We start from the raw sequence: 24,756 nt of genomic DNA, 5'->3' as shown, positions 1-24,756 counted from the left end.
TCTTTCTCAGACTTGCTAGGAAAGAGCAGGGACACAGTGAAATTCTCTGGCTGTTTAGCCTCAGCGTACACAACTGTGATATGTTATTAAGAAACCTGCTCATCAGTGTGTCTAAACTGAACAAGAAAGTTTGGTGAACTGCTGCCCTGCTTCCCTGTGTAGACAGCCTGGGCTTACAGGAGTCCCAGGTTCTTCAAACACTGAGATGCTAGTGCTCACAGTAGACACAGGATGAGGCTGGAGCTATCTGTAGTGGATAGAGGGTTGTCAAGAGTACCTGTGCCATTTTGTTCTTGATGTTCAAGAAGAGATGCTCGTAGTCCCAGTCACGTCTGTACACCAGGGTGGGTATGCCCTAAATTGAGAAAGAGACATTCTTAGAGGTGAAATGCACAGTGGGCCCTCAGCTACTCAGGACGTTACTGGGGAAGGCAGCATTGCTGTGGAATGTCTGCTGAGGACACTGTCTTCAGAAACAGTGACACACAGGTACCAGCCCTGCGCCTGATAGAATACTGCACTCCACTGCGTAGGCACGGGGCACCGGGAGGAACAGGTGGAGGATGACAGCTCATTCTTCAATAACTGTTAAGTACAGTCCTCAGACAAAAGGGCTCTCAGAAATAGCTCTGGGCTCCAAGCCACAGCCTAACTGGAGGCTATGTGATAAACTTGTGGATGTCTCTGGAAATAAGTAAACCTACATGTAATGTATCTGACTGGACTGGAAGGATCACCAGCTCTCCAGATGAGAGAACAGAGATGTGGCTCTGCCATTGTGTGCCATGGGTGGCAGGAACCCTATGTGTAAGGGGCAGACAACTGAGTTAAGGTAATGGAAATCTGAGCTGGAGCCAGGCCACAGGGCCTTTGGTGGCAGGTGAAGGGAGGCAGTAGAATGCCATGCAGGACATCCATAACAGAGATGATCCAGAGAGCAGCAGGACAGATGGCTAAAGTGACAGGCTGTGGCAGTTGGAGGATGAGGACACACAGAAGGCACGCTGGTACACTGGTACACTCAGAGTGCTGAGGTCCGGGGCAACAATGGCAGAGTGCCTTGGTGGTGTCATTAACTGTGGTAGAAAAACTAAATGCTACGTCTACTGAGACCAGAGGCTGCCTTTGGGAGACTGAGGTGCAGATTGTGGTACAAAGATCTTGAGACCACCACAGCCAGCAGACTGATGGATCTGTGGCCATGCATGCTTTGGGTGGCAAGGAGATGATCCAGATGGGATTGTGGGTGGTACAGTGCACACTTGTGTCCCTCAAAACACACAAAGGGTCTCTTATTCATTACAGACATACCAAGCACATAACTAGAAGCAGGCTCAGCAGCCTACCTTGAGGGTCAGCCTGGGCTTGCCCTGGAGGAAGCGGCTGCTGATCTGCCGCTGGATCTTCTCTAGATCAAACTCTTGTGAGGTTTCTCCACCCTGATGTACTTGGTACTGGCAGTTGGAGAGAATCAGTGGAGTCAGGTCCCGTTCCACCTCATAGCTGATGACATGCAGGTCAGTAACCTCAGTGGTATCTACAGAATAGCTGAGGGACACAAGACACATGATTGCTATCAAGAGCAGACACATGGGGACACGCCTGTTTCAGATCTGTGGTCTGACCAGGTGAAAGCTGGTTTATCTATGGGGGATTCTGGGAGAGTGGCTGAGGGAGATCTGCCATGGAAGAGCAGAACTTGGCAGGGGCTCAGGGCTGGACAGGCATCCCCATCAGTTGGCTTGTGCACACACCTGTTGTTTTCCTCAGAGAACTTCTGCACCATGTAGACCATGTGGTTGTGCAGGCTAATTAAGTAGCTGACTAAGGCAGTTGCACAGAGGCCCAGGCCCCGTCGCCGTGGAAGGATGACCTCAAATTTAGCATCCAGATCCAACTCGGAGCGGCAGTAATCTTTTGGTAGCTTGATCTCACCTGGAAATGACAGGGTTTTTCCTTAGCAGAGAGGTAAGCTTTGCCCCATGCTTTTTCATCCAGGTGAGGGAAAGAGGCACACAGACTTGGTCCCAGCAGCTAACACAGAGCAGGGTGCTCGTTTGAAGGTCTTGCCTCTAAAAGACATGCTGACAAGTTTTCAAGAGATGGATTCAAGAAGATGGAGGCTCTAATGCCATCACACTTCTGAGATCCTCTATGTTGGCTAGTCTTATGTCAACTTGACACAAGCTAGAATTTAGAGGAGGGAGCCTCAATTGAGAAAATGCCTCCTCTCATAAGATCCAGCTGTAGGGCATTTTCTTAAATAGTGATTGATGGAGAGGGCCCAGCCCATTGTGGGTGGTGCCATCCTTGGGCTGGTGGTCCTGGGTTCAATAATAAGGCAGGCTGAGCAAGCCAGTAAGCAGCAGCCCTCCAAGGCCTGTGCATCAGCTCCTGCCTCCAGGTTTGTGCCCTGCTTGAGTTCCTGTTCTGACTTCCTTTGGTGATAAACAGTGCTGAGGAAGAAATAAGCCACATAAATCCTTCCTCCCCAACTTGCTTTTGGCCATCCTGTTTCATCACAGCACTAGACACTCTAACTAAGACAGCCTCCATCTGAAGACACCTAGAGAGCTTGTACAGTGCTGGCCCTGACAGGCGGAGCTGAGCTTCAGAGCAGTATGTGTGTAGCACATCCTGTTGGGACACTCTGCTAGTGGGGGGGAGGACACTTACCATTGGTCTCCAGTGACCGCCTCAGCGCGTTCCATGTGGACAGAAAAACAGTGATTCGATCCTGGAACTGCTTTCTCAGCCCATCTGTTGAGTAAAGCATTTGGTAAGAACCGTGACACAATACAGCCAACTTCTGACCCACCCGGTACAAGCTCTGGACAGAACCAACTCTGCTTTTCTGCTGCAGCTGAGCTAGCTGGAATTAGTGTCGCCTCACCTCATGCTGAAAGCTTAAGGCATATCACACCTGTTACTGAGCCCTCGTCCCTTCCTCTGTTAAACTTAGAGGGTCCTGATTTCCTTTTAGAGCTTGGGCAGAGTCATACCTGATGGGTGACTGCTAATAAAACCTCTGATGGAACTGTACTCCGTCTCTGAAACATTCTGGAATCGTTTCACCAGATCTCTTTGCAGGGCCAAGATCTCAGGCAAGAATTTCACCAGCCTTAGTTCTGCTTCCTGCAGAAAGGAAGATGGTTTAGTAGGGTGCCTGTTATTTCCCTAAGGAATGCTGTCAGGCACATACACTTCGTGAGTGCTGGGGGTTTGGTGTGCTGATTTCATTTGGTCAGAGTTCCATTTTACATAGTGCTGTACTCTAGAATTTAGAAACAGGAAAAGGGTAACCCCATTCTTTCTGTAAGTACCTACAAATGGCTTGCGGTGTTACACTGTTCTACATACAGCCCACCCACAGCCAAGCCTATGTGCTGAAATCTAATGGGGCTGAAACCTGTCTCATCTGATACAAAAATAATCAACCCAAGATGGACCAAAGACCTAAACGTAAGACCCAAAACTGCCAGAAGAAAACAGGGGAAACAAGCTGAAGTGAAGAGTGGTTCCTGGGCAGGAATCCAAAAGCACTAATTGACAAGTGGGGCTCTGCCAGACTGGAAACCTTCTGTTCAGGAAAGGAAGCAGTCAACGGGGTGAAGACAGTCTACAGAATAGAAGTGAAGATTTACCATTTGCCTTAAAAAGGATCATGTGCAGAGTATGTGAGGAACTCAAAAACAATCCGAACAATCCCATTCACAATGGGCAAATGATCTGAAAAGATACTTCTCAAAAGAAATGATGGTCAACAAGTATATGAAGAAATGCCACATATTGCTAGTTAGCAGAGACCAAGCAGAGCTGCACTGGATACCATCTCCCCATTCCCCCGTCAGCAGGCGAGTGAAGGAGAGAGCACATGGCAGGTGCTGGCCAGGATGTGGAGAACAGGGAACAACATTGTAGTTGAGTGTAAATTAGAATGGCTATTATGGCCAAGAGCATGGAGGGTCCTCAAAAAATTAAATATTAATTACCACAAGTCTAGCCTTCCTTCTGGTTATGTACTCAAAGGAAATGAGATCAATAGACCAAAGATACACACGCACATCCACATTTTCTGTGACTTTAGTAACAAGAGCTGAGACAGTTTCTGCCTAGATGCCTGTCAGCAGATGAATGGGCAGAGAATGTGTGGCATATATCTCATAGGCAGACACTCAGCCACAGAGCACAAGATGAATAAAATCTTGCTAACTTCAGAAAAATGGATACAGTTGGTTTAGGTCACTTTACATTTGTTTTTGTTTTGTTTTTTGGTTTTTTGAGACAGGGTTTCTCTGTGTAGCTTTGCGCCTTTCTTGGAACTCACTCTGTAGACCAGGCTGGCCTCGAACTCACAGAGATCCGCCTGCATCTGCCTCTCAAGTGCTGGGATTAAAGGCGTGCGCCACCACCGCCCAGCTACATTTGTTTTTTAAGATTTATTTATATACATGAGTTCTATGCATGCTTGTCTACATGCCAGAAGAGGTTATCAGATCACATTATAGGTGGTTGTGAGCTACCATGTGATTCCAAGAAATTAAACCTAGGACCTCTGGAAGAGCAGCCAGTGGTCTTAACAGCTGAGCCATCTCTCCAGCTACAAGAGGTCACTTTAGTAAATGAAATAAGTCAGAATCAGGAAGATAAATACCACACACTCCTATGTACAGGCTAAGAGAAGTTGACTTAGAGGTAGGACAGTAACCACATTCTACTCCACTGGTGTCCATGTTCCATGTGGACAGAAAGACAGTGATTTCATCATGTCTTTTCACCACTTTCTCAGCCCATCTGTTGAACAGCATTTGGAAGGAAGAGGCAGAAAGGTTGGATTTATCAGTTCATTCTCTGTGCGTGTGTATAATGTTACACAGAAAACCTTAGTGTGTATATTTTTATATTTAATAATTATAATTATTAAAACTATAAAGGTAAAGAAATGGTTTCTTGTGCCCAGGTGACTGAGTATGTGAGAAGGTGTTGTAAGCAAAAGGCCAGGCAGTTAGTAGTGGCTGTTGTCCCAGAGCCTCAGACCCAAGCTCCCTCAGATAAAGAAAGTACCCACGAGAAGTCACAGAATTGACAGGAGGAGGTTACTTTAGCGAACACCAGAAGTTTCTGAACCACTGTGCTAGCCACAGACACTGGTCCTCAGGGAAATAAAAAAGACCACTGTGGACAGGATCTAGTGGATACAGGAACTGTGTGTGTTTCTGGGTCTTAGACAGGATTGCTGCATCTCATAGCTCTCCAATCTGCTCCCAGCTCACATTCCTAACTTCAGTCTATGCCTAGAAGGTTTAAAGGTTGGGAGGAAGTCTTTACATTTTTAATAATATCTGCAGTCAGCATGCCCTGCAGATAGCCATCCGCTCCAAGTCAAGAGGAAGAGACATGGCTCGAGACCTGTACCTTTTTTGTTGTTGCTGAGTGGCCAGGTAGCCTCCTGGCCCTCAAGTTCTCTTCAGATGACCACTGATCAACTCACATGTGTTTTACTGTAAGCAAGGGCTGAAGACCTCCCTTTCTCCTGGGTCTCTGCTACCAACTTTCCATTAGAGCCACAGCACTGGCAGCTGCTCAGAGCTCTAGCCTAGGAACCACTATTCTGAACAAAGGTTCAGGGCTTCCTGGTTCCTGGGAATCATCTGCACAGGAAAAGCAAGGTCACCCAGGAGTCACTTGTACCTTACCTTCTGGAGGAAGTGCCAGAGAACAGGTACGGTTTCTTTGCCATTTTTCTGTTCCACAACATGCTGCAGGTACTCCACTGTGATCTTCTTCCTGCAGCTCCAAATCTTCGAACAATGAACCACACTTTCTTGGGGCAAGTGAGGCAGGAAGGTTGCTGGGTCCCCATATATGATTTTGGTCACGGGGTTGGAGCTGATGCGCTCATCTTGGCTGATAAGAGCATTTACAGCTACCAAGGTTTTGTCAAGATGCTGGATGAAGAAAATGATACAAAATTCTCGAACTGCAACACTGTTGCACACAGGCTGGACACCTGTAATCTTACTGTGGCTTCCCTCCTTATCTTGCCTGTCCCACTGCTGGTTTCTGTCTTTCTTTTTTTTGGGGGGGGGGGTTTTGAGACAAGGCTTCTCTGTAGTTTTGGAGCCTGTCCTGGATCTCGCTCTGTAGACCAGGCTGGACTTGAACTCACAGGGATCCACCTGCCTCTGCCTCCTGAGTGCTGGGATTACAGGCATGCGCCACCACCGCCCAGCCCACCGCTTCTATTACAACCCAACTGTACTTTGTTGTAGGGTTTTGCCTCCCTGTATACAGGGGGACTAAGAGGCCTGTACCCACTGCTTTTCTTTCATCTCCTTCCTCCCTTTATTTGTAGTACACTTCCTCCCTCTCAGTGATGTTCTTATCTGACAGAAGAGTAATTCATCTCCAACCGCTGTGCATCCTGTCTCTCTATAGGATAGTATGTCTGCTTTGTACCCTCATATCCTGCCATCTAAAGTGAGGATAAACAGGCTATAGGTTGAGGATACTGAAATCTGAGGCTTAGTAGAGGCTCCTGCAGCCCTTCCCCAGGGATGATGGGCAAAGCCTGCTCAGCAGAGATGTGGGAGACCCCTCTCTCCTAGAGAAATGACAGTCACAGCTTACCTCCAATTCAGGTAGAAGAAGAGCTTCAAAATGCTTCTCCCAGTTGTTTCTGCAACCTTTGGTTGACAATTCTGCACTAAAATTTAACTTCCCTACAAATAAAATAAGAATGTGTGGGTTGCCCAAGAACAAGAGCCATAGCAGCTGCATACAGTAAGCACAGAATACATGCCAACAGAACGTTCCATGTGGGGGAGCTACCTTCCTAAGTACCCACAGCAGCCTGCATACAGTAAACAGGAAATAAGTGCCAACAGAACGTTCCATGTGGGGGAGCTACCTTCCTAAGTACCCACAGCAGCCTGCATACAGTAAACAGGAAATAAGTGCCAACAGAACGTTCCATGTCGGGGAAGTACCTTCCTAAGTACCCACAGCAGCCTGCATACAGTAAGCAGGAAATAAGTGCCAACAGAACGTTCCATGTCTGGGAAGTACCTTCCTAAGTACCCTGAGGATGTTGAGTCCTGATGCAATCATCTGCTGCTTGACACCTCCACGGGGCCCATTGCTGCCACCACCAGCCACCCTAGCTGCTACCCCATACCCACAGGCAGAGCAGGCAGGACCCAGGAGGGTGGGTGGTGTAGATCCTCAGATAGTGGCAGACTTCTAGGACTCCCTCATTTGTGCAAAATCACTCCAAAACAATGGACTTTCAGTAAAATGAGGTTTTACTAAATAGTAAATATCCTGAAAATCTGACTGGAGAGGCAAGCCCTAGAGGAGTGAGTTTCCTGATGGCAGGTGGCACTTTTTATCGTTATTGCCTTATTTTAAAATAACACATTGGGTAAGGTGTGGTGGCACATGCCTTTAATCCCAGCATGCCAGAGGCAGAACTCTGTGAATTTTGAGGCTAGCCTGGTCTACAAACTAAGTTCTAGGACAGCCTTAGTTTCTACCCAGCGAAACCCTGTCTCAAAAAGACAACAAACAAAAAACCCCACTGTGGACTAGAAGATTGGTTTTGTGGGTAAAGGCACTTGCTGTGCAAGCCTGATAGCCTGAGTTCTATCCCAGGACCCACAGAGAACCTGATGTGGCGGCTTGCACCTGTTATTCAGGTATTTCAAGAGCTGGATGGAGCTGGTGACAGGAGCATGGCATCAAAGCTCACAGGCCAGCTGGCCTTGACCCTGCAAAGCAGCAGCACAAGAGAGGCCTCCTCCTCTCAACAAGTGGAAGGAGAGCGAACTCTGAAAAGTTGTTTTCTGACGTACACATGAGGCAGGTGTGCACCCCCACCCTAATAAAATAAATATACAGTTCTCTTCACATTGATGATTTGGGAGGCAGAAGCAGGTGATCTCTGAATTTGAGGCCAGCCTGGTCTACAAGTGAGTTCCAGGACAGCCAGAGCTATTACACAGGAAAACCTCATCTCAGAAAACAAACAAAAAACCCCCAAAACAAGAAAGTCATTCTTAATAATGCTATCTCCAGTGACATTTATTACCTTCCTTAGAAGATTTAGACAGTTAGAACAGACACATCAGCTCAGTGAGCTGTGCTTGTTTTTCTTGAATAAGTAGTGTTCATGGAAACAGTCCATTGTCAACTATGTGGCTAGTGCACAGCCATGGAATTCTCAGTAAAGAGCAGAAGTAAGGATAGTGACTGATTCTTGGACACACGTCACCTGCTTTGGATGACATGTGTCTCCAACACCATAGGTTTGCACTTGTGTGTTCCGAGAAGCAAAGGTCAAAGGTCCTTGTTAGATGTGTGGGTAGATGGGGCAACAAACAGAGCAACCTCTTCACCCCAGGGAGAGTTCATGCTTTCTCCCATCCCATCTCTATTTGAAAAAGGATTTTACTGTGAAGCCCATACTGGTCTTGAACTCACAATACTCCTGCCTCAGCTTCCCAAGTACTAGGATTATAGGTCACCATGCTTAGCTCAAGTTTAGTTTCCACTCACTCAGGAGTCATGGGAAGTGACTCCTCAGCCCAGCTCAGCCCTTGCCCACTTTGCTTACTCTGGCCAAACACGGGGTGCTGCTCTTTGAGCAAACTGCACAGGATGAGGTGTACCACATGGATGGTCTCATCTGCACTCTTGCCCAGCATCTTGGTTAGCTGCTCCAGGTTTTTCTGAATGTGCTGCTGCAGGAAGGCTTGCGGGTCTGGGACCCAAGGCTTAATGATCCTGATCAGGGCCTGGGAATGACAAAACAAATGTTCAGAGCATCTCATGGACAGAGGAGATGGTGAGCTCGGAGAAGCCAGGAAGAGAAAGACATCAGCATCAAGTCAGGGGCTGTCTTCTGAGCTGCGTGATACGACAGCAGAGGTGGAAGAGACAGGTAGAAGCAGGCTGTAGTCTTGTCTGACAGTAGATGACCCCAGCCTTGAACTTTTTGTCCTCTTGGCCAGTGTCGATATGAAGGAGATACAGCATGGATGACCTGAGCCTCCCCAAGCTGCACTCTGAAAGTGGATCTGATTCTTACACTTATGTACAGGTGAGATCTAGTCTCATAAACACAGAAAATTAGTTGGTATCTGTTTTAAAAAACTGGGCTAGGTATCATTCAGTGATAGAACTCTGACCTCTGGAGCACTGTGAAAAAATACTAATAAAAATGAAAAATGTTTGCATGCTGGCACACACCTTTAATCCCAGCACTCGGGAGGCAGAGACAGGTGGATCTCTGAGTTTGTGCCCAGTCTTGTCTACAGAGTGAGTTCTAGGACAGCCAGGGCTGCATAGTGAGACTGGGGGAAAAATGAAGTGGATTTTATATAATCTGAAAAGTACTCTATCCCATTCTATGCGGTGAAAAAGGTCAGGAGACCTTAGGTTTCTGTCACCTGGCAGATTGAGTACCAACAATATACTCCTGCTCCACAGGCACCGGTGAGCAGGTTAAAGACAAAAGGGCCATGTAGCAGTTTATGACAAGTACCTGGGAATTCTGAGTGGCCCCCACAAGCATAGCCAAATGAGTGAGTAGCCGGGTGAGAATGAAGACCACTGGGGACAGCCCTCGATCAGCTGATACGGCTGCATCACTGGGCTGTGGGCTGCCCAACACATGGCCAGTCTGTGTTCTGTCCTCATTTTCTCTGCAAAGGAAGAGGAGAGACATGGTAAAGACTGGAAGAGGCTACTCTCTCTAGCTGCAGTGGCACATCTCAGATCCTTGGGACTTGGAGATAGGGTTCCATGCTCTGAGCAAACAATAATTAAAAGTCCTTCTTCTAGGCCTGGGATGCCTGCCTATGCACCGTTTTCTTTTCAGAACTCCTTTCTGGCTGGCCAATTCCCCAAGACTCAGTTTAAAGTGGCTACATAAAATGGCTACTCATGCTGATCCCTGAGAAGGCATCAGGTCAGAAGCATGCACCCATCTCTGGGCAGCTAGAGTTTGGGACATTTTGTACCCATGTATGATTTTTTCACATTCTTCTCATTCCCCCAATTAGGATCCAAGGTCTGGCAGAACATTTTGCATCATATGTAGTAGGTGGGAGATACAGTGTGTACATACAGTTGCAAAGATATTGCATGTCGAGGACATTCTGCTAGGTCTTGGAGAAAAGCAGCTGGAATAATGTAAGCTTTAACTACACCAGGAGTATCAAAATGCATGGTATGTAGATAGGCCCCACCAACCAATCACAAGGGAGTGGCCAGCTGCACTGTGTCAGAAACATGGGAGCAGATTATTATTTAGAGTGTGAAGTCTTTTAGGACAGGCCCTCTGTCTCTCCAAAGCCAAGCAACTATAATCCAAAACCAGGACAGCTTTGCTTTCTTGTCCCAATCCTCTACACAGTGGAGTAGGACAAGTAGTATACAGTACTCATACTGTGACAGGGACCGTGCACAGTCTGCATAGTTTCAAGCATATGGGGAAAGGTGTGTCATTCTCTTTAATTACTGTGCCATCTTATATAAGGAACAACTTTTATGAAGGGTCTGAGAATGCAGCGTGGGTGTCTTAAAACTCACACCTCACACAGACCAAGGCATTGGGCAGAATTTGACAAGCCTGATTATGTGTCCTTCATTTTCCTCACATTTTGAAAAACAAAAACAAGCCAGGTATGGTGGCATGCCCCTGTAATCCTAGCACTCAGGAGGCTGAGTCAGGCCTGGGACACATAGCAAGTACCAGGACAGCCAAGGGTATAGTATGAAATCCTATGTTAAAAAACCAAACCAAACCAAAACGAAGCCCCCCAAACTACAAGAGGGTAGGAAGGAGATGAGAGAGAACTAAGATAGATTACAAGTGTAAGTCCGGCATCATGTGCTGAAATAGGCAGCTACTCTTTCAGTTTATTAGACCTACTGTCCTGAATGAGGAACATGTCAATATTAGCAAGTATTAATGTGCAGGCCACTCTGTGTTTAAGACCAGTGACAGCACCTTATAGTTTCCCGATGACAGGGACCTTGGCACTGGTGCCAAGCATAACATAGATCCAGATGTATGAGAGTGTCTTTGGCACAAGCTACTGACAGTTTAGGAAAAAGAATTGGAACAGTCCTGAAGCCCAGGGCCAATTACTAGGAGGAACAGAAGCTTATGTACCTGATGAGATGGAAGCCCTCATTTGGCTTGTGATTGATGCCTCCAATCTGAGCACGACAGTCTGGACAAAAGCTCTGCTCCATTGGCTTGCCACACTAGAGAGAATACAATGATGTTTTATGATGTGTAGTGACCCTGCTCTGCCATAGGAAGTCACTGGGATTGCTTCATCTATATTACATTCATTCTTCTCCATGGGCCTACTCTTGGATGTCTTTCCCATTCTGTAGTGTCATTGACTCCTGCTCTGTGGTCTGAGGAGGGAATGACTACCAACCAGCAGCCCTTTGGGGCTCATGGCCCTGTGGTAACGTCAGGAAACACTCTAGCTTGTCACACTTCGGCAGGTGTTGGCACTCGTACCTACTGTGTAGAGGCCGAGCATGATGCTAACTGTCCTGAGAAGTGAGGAGCAGACCCCAGTGGAAAATGCCCATGGTGCTACATGGAAGAATCCTGGGATAACAGCCCTCAGCACAGACAGCACTTATTTAGAGCACCCTGAGTGACCCTCAGAACAAGCCTGTGCTTCATTCTCCTTTCCCCCTCTTCTCAGCATGGGGGGACACACATTTTGAGCTTCCACCCACCCAAACACCAAAACTCACCTCTCCTACAGTGCACGGATGGCCATTGGGACAAGCTGTTAAAAGAACAGAACATACATTAGCTAGTAAGAGGCCCACACTCTATCCCTTCTGATCCCGACCGAGTATGACGCAGCCTCAGCACCTCCCTAGAAACTGAACTGTCTGGCATATTGTGAGCTGGTGTTTGATGTATGCCTCCTGTTTAAAAATTCATGTGGTTAATGAAAAATGTCTGAACTTAGTTTTAGAAAGCTAAGAGAAATCAGATTACCAATTCATACATAGTTAACTTGGCAGTGTGGTGGATAGTATTTTTTTCCTTTCTTTTCTTTGGATTTATTATTGTTATCTGCCACAACTTTAAAAAATAATTTAAAAGATTATTTACTCAAAGCAACAGCAGAGTTGACACAAAGCCTTGGGCCACATGACTTGCCTTCCATTTCTGTACATCAAAAGCGCTGTCTTTGGGTTAAAAAACTGCTGTATTGTGCCCTGTCTTTGTATGGGTTTCAGTGTGGTTCCAGTCCCCTCTTTCCCAGATGCGATGTTCTGGAAAGCAGAAGTGCACTGCAAAGGGCTCTTTGCCTGGACTCAGGTGTAAGAGGGTTGGGACCGCAGGGCAAGCAGACCATGGTCCTGTAAACTGCTGTTGTCCTGCAAACTGTCAAAGGCAACGTGGACCCCAAGCACAACCCCAGGGCTGTGCAGTCACAGGGTGAGCAGGCATGATGCCAATACTTACTGTACCAGAAGAGATGTTCTAGGCCCATCCAACTCCTGGCTTGAACCAGCAGGTCTTCAGGCATTGTTGGAAGAAAAGCATTCTGAAAGACCACAGTGGGACAGGAAATGATATGTGACTGCATGGCTTTACAGCCAGAGGCCAGAGCAAGGAAAGCCTTGACTTCTCAGCCTGAAAACTGTGTGCCAGGGATGCCTATGGTGGCTAATCTTGGCTGTCAACCAATCTGATTGGATCTGGAATCAGCTAAGAGATAAAATGCTAGCCATACCTATGAGGGATTTTCATAATCAGGTTATTTGAAGTGGGAAGACCCACCCAAAATGTGAATCACACCTTTGCATAGAAAGGTAGGTCCTAGGGAAAAGCTTCGCTGTTTGCCTGTTTGCCTTCCATTGTGCTGGCAAGTTCATCTACTGTTTGTGTATTACTAATGTGTTCATCTTCCTATGGCTCCTGCTGCCATCCGTCACTGACATCGTGTCTCTCCAGGAGTCCTCTGGGTCTGTCAGATTGGGACGACAGAGTAGCTATGGGGTTCTCAGCCTCTCCTACCCAGACTGTATTGTGTATATCAGCTTAAGCCTCCTGCTCAGGAGTCTGGGGGAGGCAGACAAGGACAGGCCAAGTTTTCACCACCAATGTGGTCAGATGGATTAAAATCAAGAAACAAATGGGTTTCATGGTTCCCAAGTCCAGAGGTTTATTCCCCACAAGGACAAAGCCCTGAAGAAACGGAAAACTAAAGTGATCTTACTGCCATGTTGGCTGGATAGAAGGCCAAGTTCCTCAGGGGCTCCAGGACTTTGTTTTTTCCACACAGGAATATGGTTGCAGCGTGGACGGCCATTTCAGTCACTGTTCCTTCCAGGCTGCTGTTAGCAGACCTGGTCCTCAGCAGGGGCAGAGCATCATCCACTAGCGATTTTGCAAAGCGTCCAATGTTAGGAGCAGAAAGGATCTTGCTTTCCTCAATGAATTTGTTCATAGCCTCGCATTGCTGATGAGAAAAATGTTTTAACATTAACATGCTTCAAAACAACATTGTAGGGTTGGGCACAGTGGTACATGCCTGAGCATTTGGGAGGTAGAGATAGGTGAATCAGAAGTTCAAGGCTAGCCCATACTAAATGATACCCTGTATCAAAAAGCAGAGAAACACCACACTCTAACCCTAATATTGTACATGGGTGTGGTGATGCACATGTATAATCCCAGGACCTGGAAGGCAGAGGAAGGAGGATCACAAGTTTGAGGCCAGCTTGGGCTACACATGTACAGCAATACCTTGTCTCAAAAAACAAAAACAGAAACACAGATTTGAGATGTTTTGTGATATGCACATACCCAGCATAAACAATGCCATCCCCAGCACTGGTGGAAAAAAAAATAGAAGAAAATGTGGGAGTCCATCAGATTCCAGCTCCGACCTTCTCCCACCTTTCAAACGGTTCTTGTGGGGGAGGAGAAGGGAATGAGGAAATATTAGGTAAAAATATAGACCTAGACACACCTTGTGGCCAAACCATCTGATTATGCAGCCTGCTGGGTAAAGCAAGTTGATAATCTCTGGCCCAGGGTAAGGTCTCACTAGCCTTTGTGGGCCTCCACAACAAAACACTAATTTCATGGTTTGTGTGTGCTTTAGTAGTCCAGATTTTAATACCAAATATCAGGATAAATGTGGCTGAACAATCAGCAGTTGAAGGGCAATTCCTCAGAGAAGAGACCTCACTTGGAAACAGCCCCATGTTATCTTATAATCTTGAGCTAAATTTTAGATCCTACATCTAGTAAGGTTGAAACCACTATCACACATGAGAATTATGGACATACTTCGTGTTTGTGACTTTAATTCAGAAATCCTTCTAAGAGATGAGACTGGGACAGAAGCCCTGCTGTGGTGGGCTGCTCACCTCTGGTTTTGGATGGAGGTTGGCATTTCGGGAACAGTACAAAGAAGCCACCTCTCTGTACAAGGCCAGCAGTAAGTAGGCCCTCTGCTGGGCTTTGGAGCTTCTGCAGGTCTGCAGAGACAAAGACATCACATGAGATTTAGAGGTTACATTTCTCTTCTCAGGCTTGAACCACATGTCTGAGGAAAGGGGAGGCATCTCCTGGCCACAGCTCTGTGGTTCCATGGTTCATGCACATTGCTAGAGAGCCAGCATCTGTCTTCTTGGTGACGACTTCCTGCTATCAGAAACACTTCCTGAGCAGAGATGGAATGTCCTCTCAGCACAATGGCAGTGCAAGCAGGGACTCAAACAGGAAGCCAGAACAGCCTCCAGGTCAGAATTCTAAAAGCATTGGCATCATTGTGGGAACAGTCAGGAGCATGTGTGGAGCGTGAATATACAGAGGAATTTGTAAGGAATGCCAGCCTTCTTCAAGTCTCAGTGAGCCTGGAGCAGCTTTTCACCAGGGTCTCAGTTATGACAGGCCAACTCAAGTGTCATGGTACCCATTCCAGCCTTCAGTTCCCCATGTAGGGCAGGAGTATGTATATCTGATTTCTAGTACAGTATTACTCTAGGGGGCTACTCAGTTGCACAGTCTCTTGTTTGATGTATGTACGGGAAGACGCAGGCCTCCAGGGAGTACCTCCTGGTACCAGAGAAAAGCCCAGATGCATCTTACCATCAGAACAGTCCCAATGTCCAAGGTCTTGCACTCGAGCACAGCTTTGCCCACTGCATCACGAAGAGCCTTGTATTCATCACCATGTACTAGGTATCGGTCCATCTGGCTTGGGTTGTCCTTCTGCAATCCCGGCAGTGCAGAGGGTTAATATGAGAGAGATTTTGCAAAGAACTCTAGACAGACAAAGGCAGCAGGCTGTCCTCTGAGACTTGGACACAGCTGAGCAGGGAGCACTGACTGGCTGTCTTTGGGAGTTATCTGTGTCTGTTGTGCACTGGCAGCCAGGGAGGGGCCTGTACTGACTTTGTAGCTGCTTGCTTTCTCCACTCACAGCACTGTATCGAGACCAAGTGACAAAAAAAAATTGTCACTTTTAAGCCCCAGTGGTGCCTATTATGATGATTATAATGAAGAAGGAATAATTTTAAAAAGCCAGGATTGTTAGTGCCATTTTACAGTCCTAGGACAGTAAGAACCGATTTCTGAGAACCAGGAAAGGTGCTAGAGCAAGGCCTTAGAAGTCATCACTCTTATTTTGCCTTCCTCTTTCCACCTGCCCAAAGTGGAAAGGACAGTTTTCTATAAGGGTAGAAACATTCTTTAGCTTCCCTGTATCCAGCTAAATAAGAAATCAAACCTAAATAAAATGCAAACGAACACACCAGAACTTCACATGTGTATGTATGTACATGCACACACACACACACACACACACACACACACACACACACTCACTCTCTCTCTCTCTCAACACACTCACCAATATCCCCCTGTGGTGGGGTGGTTTAACTCAAAGGCAAAGGCCCATTTCCCATCTGGATAGGGAGGGCTCGGGTGAGCAGCACACTGAGCTTCAGCTCCATGTCCAGCCAGAGTATGCTGTAGGCAGGGCTGTCAGAGGCATGCCCTCCTTGCCCAAGACCCTGCTCCTCACCTGATGTGCAATGACATCCCTGGGAAACACCCACTGGCATGGATGGCCCTGCCTGGAGAAGCTCTGCACGAATTCCATCCCACGCTGGCTTGAGAGTTTCCTCACCAGGTACACACGGTGCCAATCATTCTTGACGCGGGTACAGAACTGCTCAACATGCTTCAGGAAGCACTGCTTCTCTTCAGCCAGTTCTGTGAGATTGGGAAGGAAGCAGGTGAGGGACAGTGGCAGGACTTCCATAGAACACAGTCCCATGGTGAAAGAACACAGAGGGAAGGACATGGAAGAGGACAGCCATGTCCTAAGAACAGGTTTCCCATAGTTCAGACTTCTGAATTAGAGGATCTCTGGGGAGGAGACTTGCCTGCTCCTTCCTGAAGCTCAGAGAGGAAGTCAGCGGCCAAGTCAAGGCAGAGGCGGACTCTGGCCACCTCCTGCAGGTACTCCACCGAAGCTGTGTGGGCAGGCTCGTGGCCTCGCCACCTTCCTGGGGCATATGTCCTAAGGAAATGGGCTTCCTCCCTCAGGCCCTGCTTGTCACTTCTACAGGAAGCACTTGTCTTCTCGTGTACTGAATCCTGAGGAATGAGGACACAAAGACCGGCATCAGTCTACATCAGCAAGCCCTCGTCTTCGGAAGTTGCCACCGCATGCCTGTGTCGTCACGGGAAAGACGGTATCATGGAGTACATTGTTTGGAATCATGGACAGCTGGCATTCCTTTCTACGTGAGAGCAAGAAGAAAGATAACAAGCCAACTTACGAGGGAAAATGTGTAATTTATGAGGATGTGGAACGTGTCCATAGTGATGGGCTGAAGATAACCACCGCCAATTCTGTGGTGATGCAATACATGCATCACTGTCTGAGAAATGCATCACTGGGGAACTCAGCCGTGCAAGCATCAGAGTCACTTACAGAATAAATATGGCGTGGACATCACTGAGTGCTATTACCTCACAGGGGCCCCTGAGGGACAGCAAGGATCAGAAACGCGGTCGGGCAACTCCTGACTATATGGGAACTGCAGAGGGCAGGCTGAAATTTTTTTTTTTTTGTCCACACAGAACAAAGTATATCTTCATTGTACTGGCTACAATGGCATCTTGTTGGTTTTCAGAAATGCTTTCACAGTGTGAAGTGAGGTTCACAGTTTTCAAAAGAAAAACAGGGACAGCCATCATACCTCTAGGCAGTTGATAAAGAGCAGGTACAATTCTGTTTTATCTTCTGTTGGGAATGCTTTGTTCTCTAACTGGGTCAAGTAGTTCTGGATGTAATCCTTTACTTCATGGAAGCTGTGGAAAGACACACATTGTTCCTGGTTATGTCAGTTTATGGGAATACCCACATCTCCCTCCCACCCCCACCCCAATAGCCTCCAATCCAAGGCCTTGTATGTGCCAAACAAGCACTCCACCAAACTTCATCCCTAGGCCCTGCTTGGCGGGGGTGGTGGTGAGGGTGGGTGGGTGGGTAAACACATGGTTTTATGACACCAAGCACTGGTCATTTGGAAAATCTTTTCACTATTGGTATATTTTATTGAAGAATGCACTGGAAAAAAAAAATACCCCACAGAGTCATTACTATCCCCATGGATCTGTTTAAAAAAAAAAAAAAAAGTCTTACAAAGTGGATCAGCTTGTGGTAGAGGATACATGTTGTCTAAAATTTGAATTCTCACTTAAATATTTACACTGTATCATTGGCAGCAAATACCATAGTGTTTAACTGTGACAGGATCACTAGGTTCAAGAAAATGCCAGTGAGCCCAATCCTGTGCTCCTGCAGCTGCCCATCCAGGCACAGATAGCCTAACCTGAAATAAGTCCTAACTCAGGGCAACTCCACGTGACTGTAAGGTGACCACTGTGCTCTGTTGTGCTCCTGGTATCCATGAGCACTTCCGGTTCCTACAGAACAGTGTTAAGTCATACCCTGAAGGGTCATGGTTAAGAAAGCAAATCAGTGAAACTTGCATTTTTCAGCAACTCTGTGTGTTTAGTGGTGAAGGGAACCAGGACTATGACTCCAGAGTGCTGAGGACGTCTTTCCGTATGCTGTGAATACTCTGATTGATTGATAAATAAAATGCTGACTGGCCAGTAGCCAGGCAGGAAGTATAGTATAGACAAGATAAGCAGAGAGGAGAATTCTGGGAAGTAGAAGGCTGGGTGAGGAGATGCTGCCAGCTGCCACCATAAGAAGCAAGGTGTAAAGAACCAGTAAGCCACAAGCCACATGGCAACTTATAGGTTAATAGAAACGGGTTAATTTAAGATATAAGAACTAGATAGCAAGAAGCCTGCCACGGCCATACAGTTTATAAGTAATATAAGTCTCTGTGTGTTTACTTGGGTCTGAGCGGCTGCAGGAGCCGGGTGGACACAGGAAAACTCCAGCTACACCAGAGTGTCTTTAACACCCCTTAAGGAATGCCACTGCAGGTACCCAAAAGGCCGAGAGTGCCTTGATAGGATTCTAGAAAAGGTTGGAGTTTGGGACCGAATGGACACTTGGACATCTGCCACACAGGACATCTGACCTAATGGACAGAGCCCATGTTCAGTAGAACACAGACCTGCAGGACACCAGAGCACAGAGAATGAGGGGACAGCAAGTCACAAGACTGGGTGGCAGGAGCTGAGGCCAGAAGCACACCATGGCTTCTTGCTAAGTATCACTTGTGCTGGGCCATACTCTTGGGCCCTTGGGGGAAATTATACATGCATACCCTTCCAGTGAGCTGGGTTTGCTCACACAGAAGCTGCTTCTCCAGACCATAGGTGAGCTCCCATCCATGGTATAGCCAAGACAGAGCCACAGAGAGGCAAAGGGAAGCAAAGTTCCAGACGAGGGCTACTGACCTGTACTTGAGAAGCAGTTTTAGTACCACAGAGCGGATGACAGGAGTCTTGTCGACAACATCACCAAATGGAGACAGAGACTTTGTGTGTTCACGGTGCTCTGCAGCCAGAGAAAAAGGGGCTGTAGTTCATGTCATGGTACAATGCTGAGCTATAATCTGGTTTTTACATTTATGAGAAGAAGGCAACTCACTTTGGGAAGCATCTCTCAGCAGCTCCTTTTGTATGAAGAGTAAGGACAACAGGCTGTCAATCACGCTCTTCTGAGGAGGGGTGTCATCTTTGAAGCACATGGTGGAAACCAGGTCCACGAAGAAGCTGTTACACATGTGCCGGAACTGGGCATGCTTCTCAATGGCTTTTCTGGTGGGGGTGGGGGAGGCTGTGACAAAAGGCTTGTAGAATGTGTCCCCAATCCTTCCAGGCAGAGTGATATTTGGATAGTGTTCTGTCTTAATGCCTGTTTGACCTTGAACTCATGGTAATTCTCTTACGTCAGTCTCCTAACTGTTGGGTTCAAAACTAGGCTAGTGTTTGGTTTTTTAATTGAACCAACAATGACTTCGCAATGATCAGAACTGGTCTTCAAACTACAAGTGTCAAGACTGCTTCTAGGAACACTGTCAACATTTGGACCATTGAGTGTCCTAGAGCATGGGGAAGAATAGAGGAGCAGGTCTGGGCTACTGAGCTCATAGAGCCAGGGGGCTCTGCTTCTCCATCTCCTGAAGGCTGGGCCAGATCTGCACTCATCCTCAGTCAGAGGATAAGGCTGCACTCACATATCAAGAGGACGGATGAGGATCTGGGCAGATGGTGCCACTGGTAAAGGACCCGCCCTGCACCTACGATTGCGGCAGTAGGGGTTCGAGGGGAGTGGCAGGAGGGTCCCTAGAGCTCACTGGCTGGTCAGCCAGGCAAAGAGGTGAACTCCAGGCTTAGTGAGTTGCCTGTCCCAAAAGACAAGGTAGACCGTGATCAAGGAAGAGAATCTGATGTTGATCTCTGGACACATGTACACATTCATTGACACACACAGACACCCACCCACATGAACATGAATTCATACAAAGAGGGCAGACAGATGATGGGCTAGGGCTATGGGTGGGGGCAGGGCACATGCTGAGCCTGCATGAGTCCCTGGGTTTCATCCCCAGCATTACTCCAACCCTCCCCACTAAAGATGCCAAGCTACACCTACATGCTTGGTTTTCTTTCAAAGACATTGTGACTTTCTGGTGTATTTCACCTACGTTTGCTGTCTCTATGTTTGTGCCCATCTTATTTGGGAAAGAAATTTTGAGGCACTTGTCCAGGAAGGTTTGCTTCTGGGATTGCTTATGAAAGTTCTCTGGGGCTGGAGAGATGGCTCAATAGTTAAGAGTACTGGCTGCTCTTTCAGAGGTCATGAGTTCAATTTCCAGCAACCATATGGTGGCTTACAACAATCTATAATAGGGTCTGGTGTCCTCTTCTGGCATGCAGATGTACACTCATATAAATAAAATAAATCTTTTAAAAAAGAAGAAAGAAAGTTCTCTGAAGCCAGCCCTTACACCCAGGGAAAGCTGACCAAAGCTGGTGTCTCCAAAGACCATATTGGAAAAAAGAGAGGAAGGAAGCTTTCTTAAGAGAAAGGGTGTTTTACCTGTGTTCCTGGGAAACAGTTGTTGAGAATTTGTCTGGCAAGTCAGTTAAGCAGTAGGGGCATATCATTTGCCCTGGGGAAAGCCAGGTTTTGATGCAGTGTAGACAGTATACATGATCACAAGGCAGACAGACAGGATCTTGTGCATCTCCCAGGCAGATGTGACATGGCTGAATACCAAACCTAGAACCCAAGAAGACAATCAACTCAAGAGCAGAAAAGCTGGCTGCAAGGAGCAGGCCCTTCCACCTAATTGCAGGTACAGAAGTCTGTCACTCTCAGAGTATTATACTACACATCTTACCTGCTGAATGTCTTGCTGACTTTGTCCTTGCACTCACAAAGGATAGTCATGACAGCCATAAATGGCCTGTGGGTCTTCAGGTCTGAGTTTTCTTCAAGACACTGAGGGAGAAGGTGGTGGTGAGCAGTGAGGGTGAGCAGTACTGAACACCATGGTCTCAGTGGCTGACGACATGCCGTACTAACTATGGCGTGCCTACAGCACTAGTATCCTTCGGTACTTCACTTAGGAACTTTCCACAATTTTGTGAGCTGGAGAGATGGCTAAGCAGGTAAGAGCACTGACTGCTCTTCCAGAGGACCGTGGTTTGATTCCTAACCACTTGTAATTCCAGTTGCAGGGTATCTGACACTATCTCTGGCCTCCTTGGGTACCAGGCATACATATGTACAGACATACATGCAGGCAAGACACCTATGTACATAAAATAAAAATTTATTATGGCCAGGCATAGTGGTGCTTGCCTTTAATCCCAGCACTCAGGAAACAAAAGCAGGCAGATCTTGGTGAGTTCGAGGCCAGCCTGGTCTACATAGTGAGTTCCAGGACAGCCAGAGCTATATAGTGAGACCTTGTCTCAAAAAAGTAAAATAAAATCCCACATTTAAAATATCCTTTGAAAATCAAAACAAAATTGAAATTTCAGTATCTTATTTTTCCATCTGTGTGAACTCAGGTTGTCAGGTTTGGTGGAACTTTATCCACTAAATCATTTCACTGCCCCTAAGTGTCCTTTTTGTGACTGTGCTTTTCTTCTATGTATGTCCACATGCATGGAGACTGGAGGACAGACAACCTTAGATGTCATTCCTCAGGTGCCATCACCCCCCACTACACCCCTTCTTTTTAAAGACACAGTGGGCCACTGGTCTCAAGCTTGCTAAATAGGCTGACCAGACAGAGAGCCTCAGGGGTCCCTGACTGCACTTTTCCAATGCTGGAATTACAAGTGCAAGTCATGACACCTGGCTTTTATGTGTGGGTCCGGGGATTGAACTCTGGTCCCTCTACTGAACCATCTCCCCACCAGCCCTGACTGTGCTGCTTTCTATAGGACAAAATTCTGAATTTTCCCCTATTTTGGTTTTTTTAGACAGGGATTCTCTGTGTAGCCTTGAATGTTCTGGAACTTACTCTGTAGACCAGGCTGGCCTTGAACTCACAGAGATCCAAATGCCTCTGCCTCCCAAATGCTGGAATTAAAGATGTGTACCACCACTGCCTGGCTCCCCTACTTCTCTTTAAGGGTTCTACCTCCTACTCACATTATGAGATATTTTGACTTGTAAATAATAATGTAATGACTGGCTGTGTATAGACTACTAACCTTTAAAAGAAATGTTAGTTTTAGGGGAATAAAACCTTTGCTTTAGAATAATCTATAGAATAAACTATAAACTTCAGGGACAGTACAGCAACTTCAGAGCCCTTTTTGATCATCCCCACACCCCTGAGAATCTACACTCAGGCCAAGGGCAAATGCCATTTAGTGTCATGTCTGCTCTAATGCTGTGCACCAGGGCATAGCCCTTGAGCTCCCAATGGCCCTTTCAGTGTCTGTGCAGGGTGTCTCACTGTGATGGCTCTATGAACCTCTTCAGGGAGTACGCCTGCTGCATGTGCTCTAGTTAATGGGAGTTACAGGTTCTGGATGCTTGGGGATTTTGAATGTCCTCAACATTGTTGAATATGTCAGCTTCAGTATAATTAAGAAGTGTCTCTAAGATGAACTTTAGAGCTGAACTTATGATCAGTAGGAAATACAATGAGCCAAGGGCTGTGTTTCTGGAAGTCTGGGTTAGACATTTGTAGGTGTTTTCATATTAAATACCCCAATGGACAACATGAGATTAAGGAGAGTTCCTGATTTGCCAAGAGTAATTTTTCCTCTAAAAAATTTAGTAAACGCTTTATACCTTTTGAAATGATCACTTACTTACTTACTTAATTTATTTAATTTATTTATTTATTGATTGGTTTTTCAAGACAGTTTCTCTGTGTAGCTTTGGAGCCTGTCCTGGATCTTACTTTGTAGACCAAGCTGTCTTCCAACTCACGGATCCACCTGCCTCTGCCTCCCAAGTGCTAGCATTGAAGGTGAGCGCCACCACCAATCTTTTAAATTGTATTGTTAACGACATTTTTGAGCCATCCTTGAATTCCTAGTATTAATCATAATTAGAAATAATATGTTTTAGCTGGTCGGTGGTAGTGCACACCTTTAATCCCAGCACTCTGGAGGCAGAGTCAGGTGGATCTCGGTGAGTTCAAAGCCAGCCTGGTCTACAAAGTGAGTTCCAGGACTCCAAAGCTACACAGAGAAACCCTGTCTCGAAAAACCAAAAAAGAAATAATGTGTTTTTATGCTCCAGTAAGTTTGACTGGTTAATCAACTGCCAAGTTGAGAACCATACAAAAGACCTAGACATCTCTAAGAAGATACACAAGATGGCCAAAGTGCACATGAAGTGAGGACACCAATCACACTCAGAGTGACAGTGTCTCGCAGTACTCCCACATTTCAGATGGCTGTCCTACAAAAGGTGGGGAATGATGAGCAGTGGCCAGGCTCCAGAGCAACCAGAACCCGTGTGTTGCTGGTAGAAATGTCAGTGTGGGAAAAGTTCAGCAGCTGCTCTAAAAGTGAAAGCAGAATTAACAAATGAGTAGCTTGTCCAAAGGAGGAGGAGGAGGCACTCAAGCACTCCCATGTTTAAGTTCCTGGCTGTTGGTAATGACCAAAAAGGTAAAAACAACCCAATGTCCACAAACAATTGACCAGCTCTGGGGGCTCTGGTCACACAATTACACTTGACCTTAAAAGGTCTGACACACTCTGCCATGTGTGCAAGAAACCAGGCCAAAAGACAAAAACTACAAGTTCTGCTCCCCAGTGCCGGTCCAGTTCCCAGAGACAGAATGCAGAGCCAAGGAGTAGGGGATGGGAGTTGTTTAATGGAGACAGTTTCTGTGTAGGAAGATGAGAAAGCTCAGGGGTTAGAGGGTGGGGATGGCTGCATTGTAGTGTGGATGTGCTCAGTGTCATTGAGTGTGTATGGCTTAGATGACATGCTTCATGTAATATGCACTTTAGCACAATTTTAAAATATGGCAGTGGTCTGGTGTTGAGTAGTCAATGGCAATAGGGATATAACCAAATATTTGAAAGATCAGTAGCAAAGTGTTTAGGAAGACTGTTCTATGAGACACCTTGGAAGGCAGATCATATAAACAAGAGTCTAGCTGTCTGTACCTTTCTTCTTCTCTGTCTATTTGTCTGTCTATCTACCTGTCATCTGTGTAACCATCCTTCCTATCAGAGATAACTGAAAAAAAAAATCCAAATCCACATTGACTATTGTCTGCAGCTTTAACAGTGCTTTGTTGGGGGAAGCTGGGGGCATTATGACTGTTGACCCCTGGTTAGGGTCAGGACAATGATGAGAGGTGGCTTTGCAGATACAGCTTTCCTTCCAGCCTCAATAGGAGATGATACCTGGGACCCTGTGTCTCCCCAAATTCCATCTGACACTTCCAGCTAGGTAATGGGAACCCACCTCACAGCAAAGCTCAGATTGTCCCATGGGCTGTGATACCAGGAACAGCTTCCCAAACTCCCCAGATGGAAGGTATCAGTTAAAGATGACAAAGACGTAAGACTGAAGAAACCTGCACACTTGGCTTCTGGGATCTGGCTTGAGGCTGCTAAGGCCCATTCAGTTACAAAAGTGAGAGGTAGCCAGGTGGTGGCGGCGGCGGCGTACGCTTTTAATCCCAGCACTCAGGAGGCAGAGCCAGGAGGATCTCTATGAGTTCAAGGCCAGCCTGGTCTACAGAGCGAGA

General features: G+C 46.7%; 1 protein-coding gene across 1 annotated transcript in view; it reads right to left on the bottom strand.

Annotated features, from left to right (window-relative positions):
- Nucleotides 1–24,756, bottom strand: part of Rnf213 (ring finger protein 213) — a 99,806-nt gene that overhangs the window by 5,153 nt on the left and 69,897 nt on the right. Inside the window, 22 exon segments of the mRNA XM_036196012.1 lie at nucleotides 278–355; nucleotides 1,347–1,548; nucleotides 1,755–1,935; nucleotides 2,677–2,760; nucleotides 3,003–3,135; nucleotides 5,697–5,948; nucleotides 6,631–6,722; nucleotides 8,615–8,795; nucleotides 9,545–9,704; nucleotides 11,180–11,274; nucleotides 11,788–11,822; nucleotides 12,515–12,596; nucleotides 13,272–13,514; nucleotides 14,431–14,541; nucleotides 15,155–15,277; nucleotides 16,092–16,282; nucleotides 16,456–16,669; nucleotides 17,278–17,389; nucleotides 18,962–19,061; nucleotides 19,155–19,324; nucleotides 20,610–20,792; nucleotides 20,914–21,014. Coding sequence (XP_036051905.1) covers nucleotides 278–355; nucleotides 1,347–1,548; nucleotides 1,755–1,935; nucleotides 2,677–2,760; nucleotides 3,003–3,135; nucleotides 5,697–5,948; nucleotides 6,631–6,722; nucleotides 8,615–8,795; nucleotides 9,545–9,704; nucleotides 11,180–11,274; nucleotides 11,788–11,822; nucleotides 12,515–12,596; nucleotides 13,272–13,514; nucleotides 14,431–14,541; nucleotides 15,155–15,277; nucleotides 16,092–16,282; nucleotides 16,456–16,669; nucleotides 17,278–17,389; nucleotides 18,962–19,061; nucleotides 19,155–19,324; nucleotides 20,610–20,792; nucleotides 20,914–21,014 — 3,123 coding nt within the window.

This window comes from Onychomys torridus, chromosome 8 (genome assembly GCF_903995425.1).
Source record: "Onychomys torridus chromosome 8, mOncTor1.1, whole genome shotgun sequence".
NCBI lineage: Eukaryota > Metazoa > Chordata > Mammalia > Rodentia > Cricetidae > Onychomys > Onychomys torridus.
Note: the sequence above shows the minus strand (reverse complement) of the source record. Positions and strands in the feature narration are given on the sequence as shown.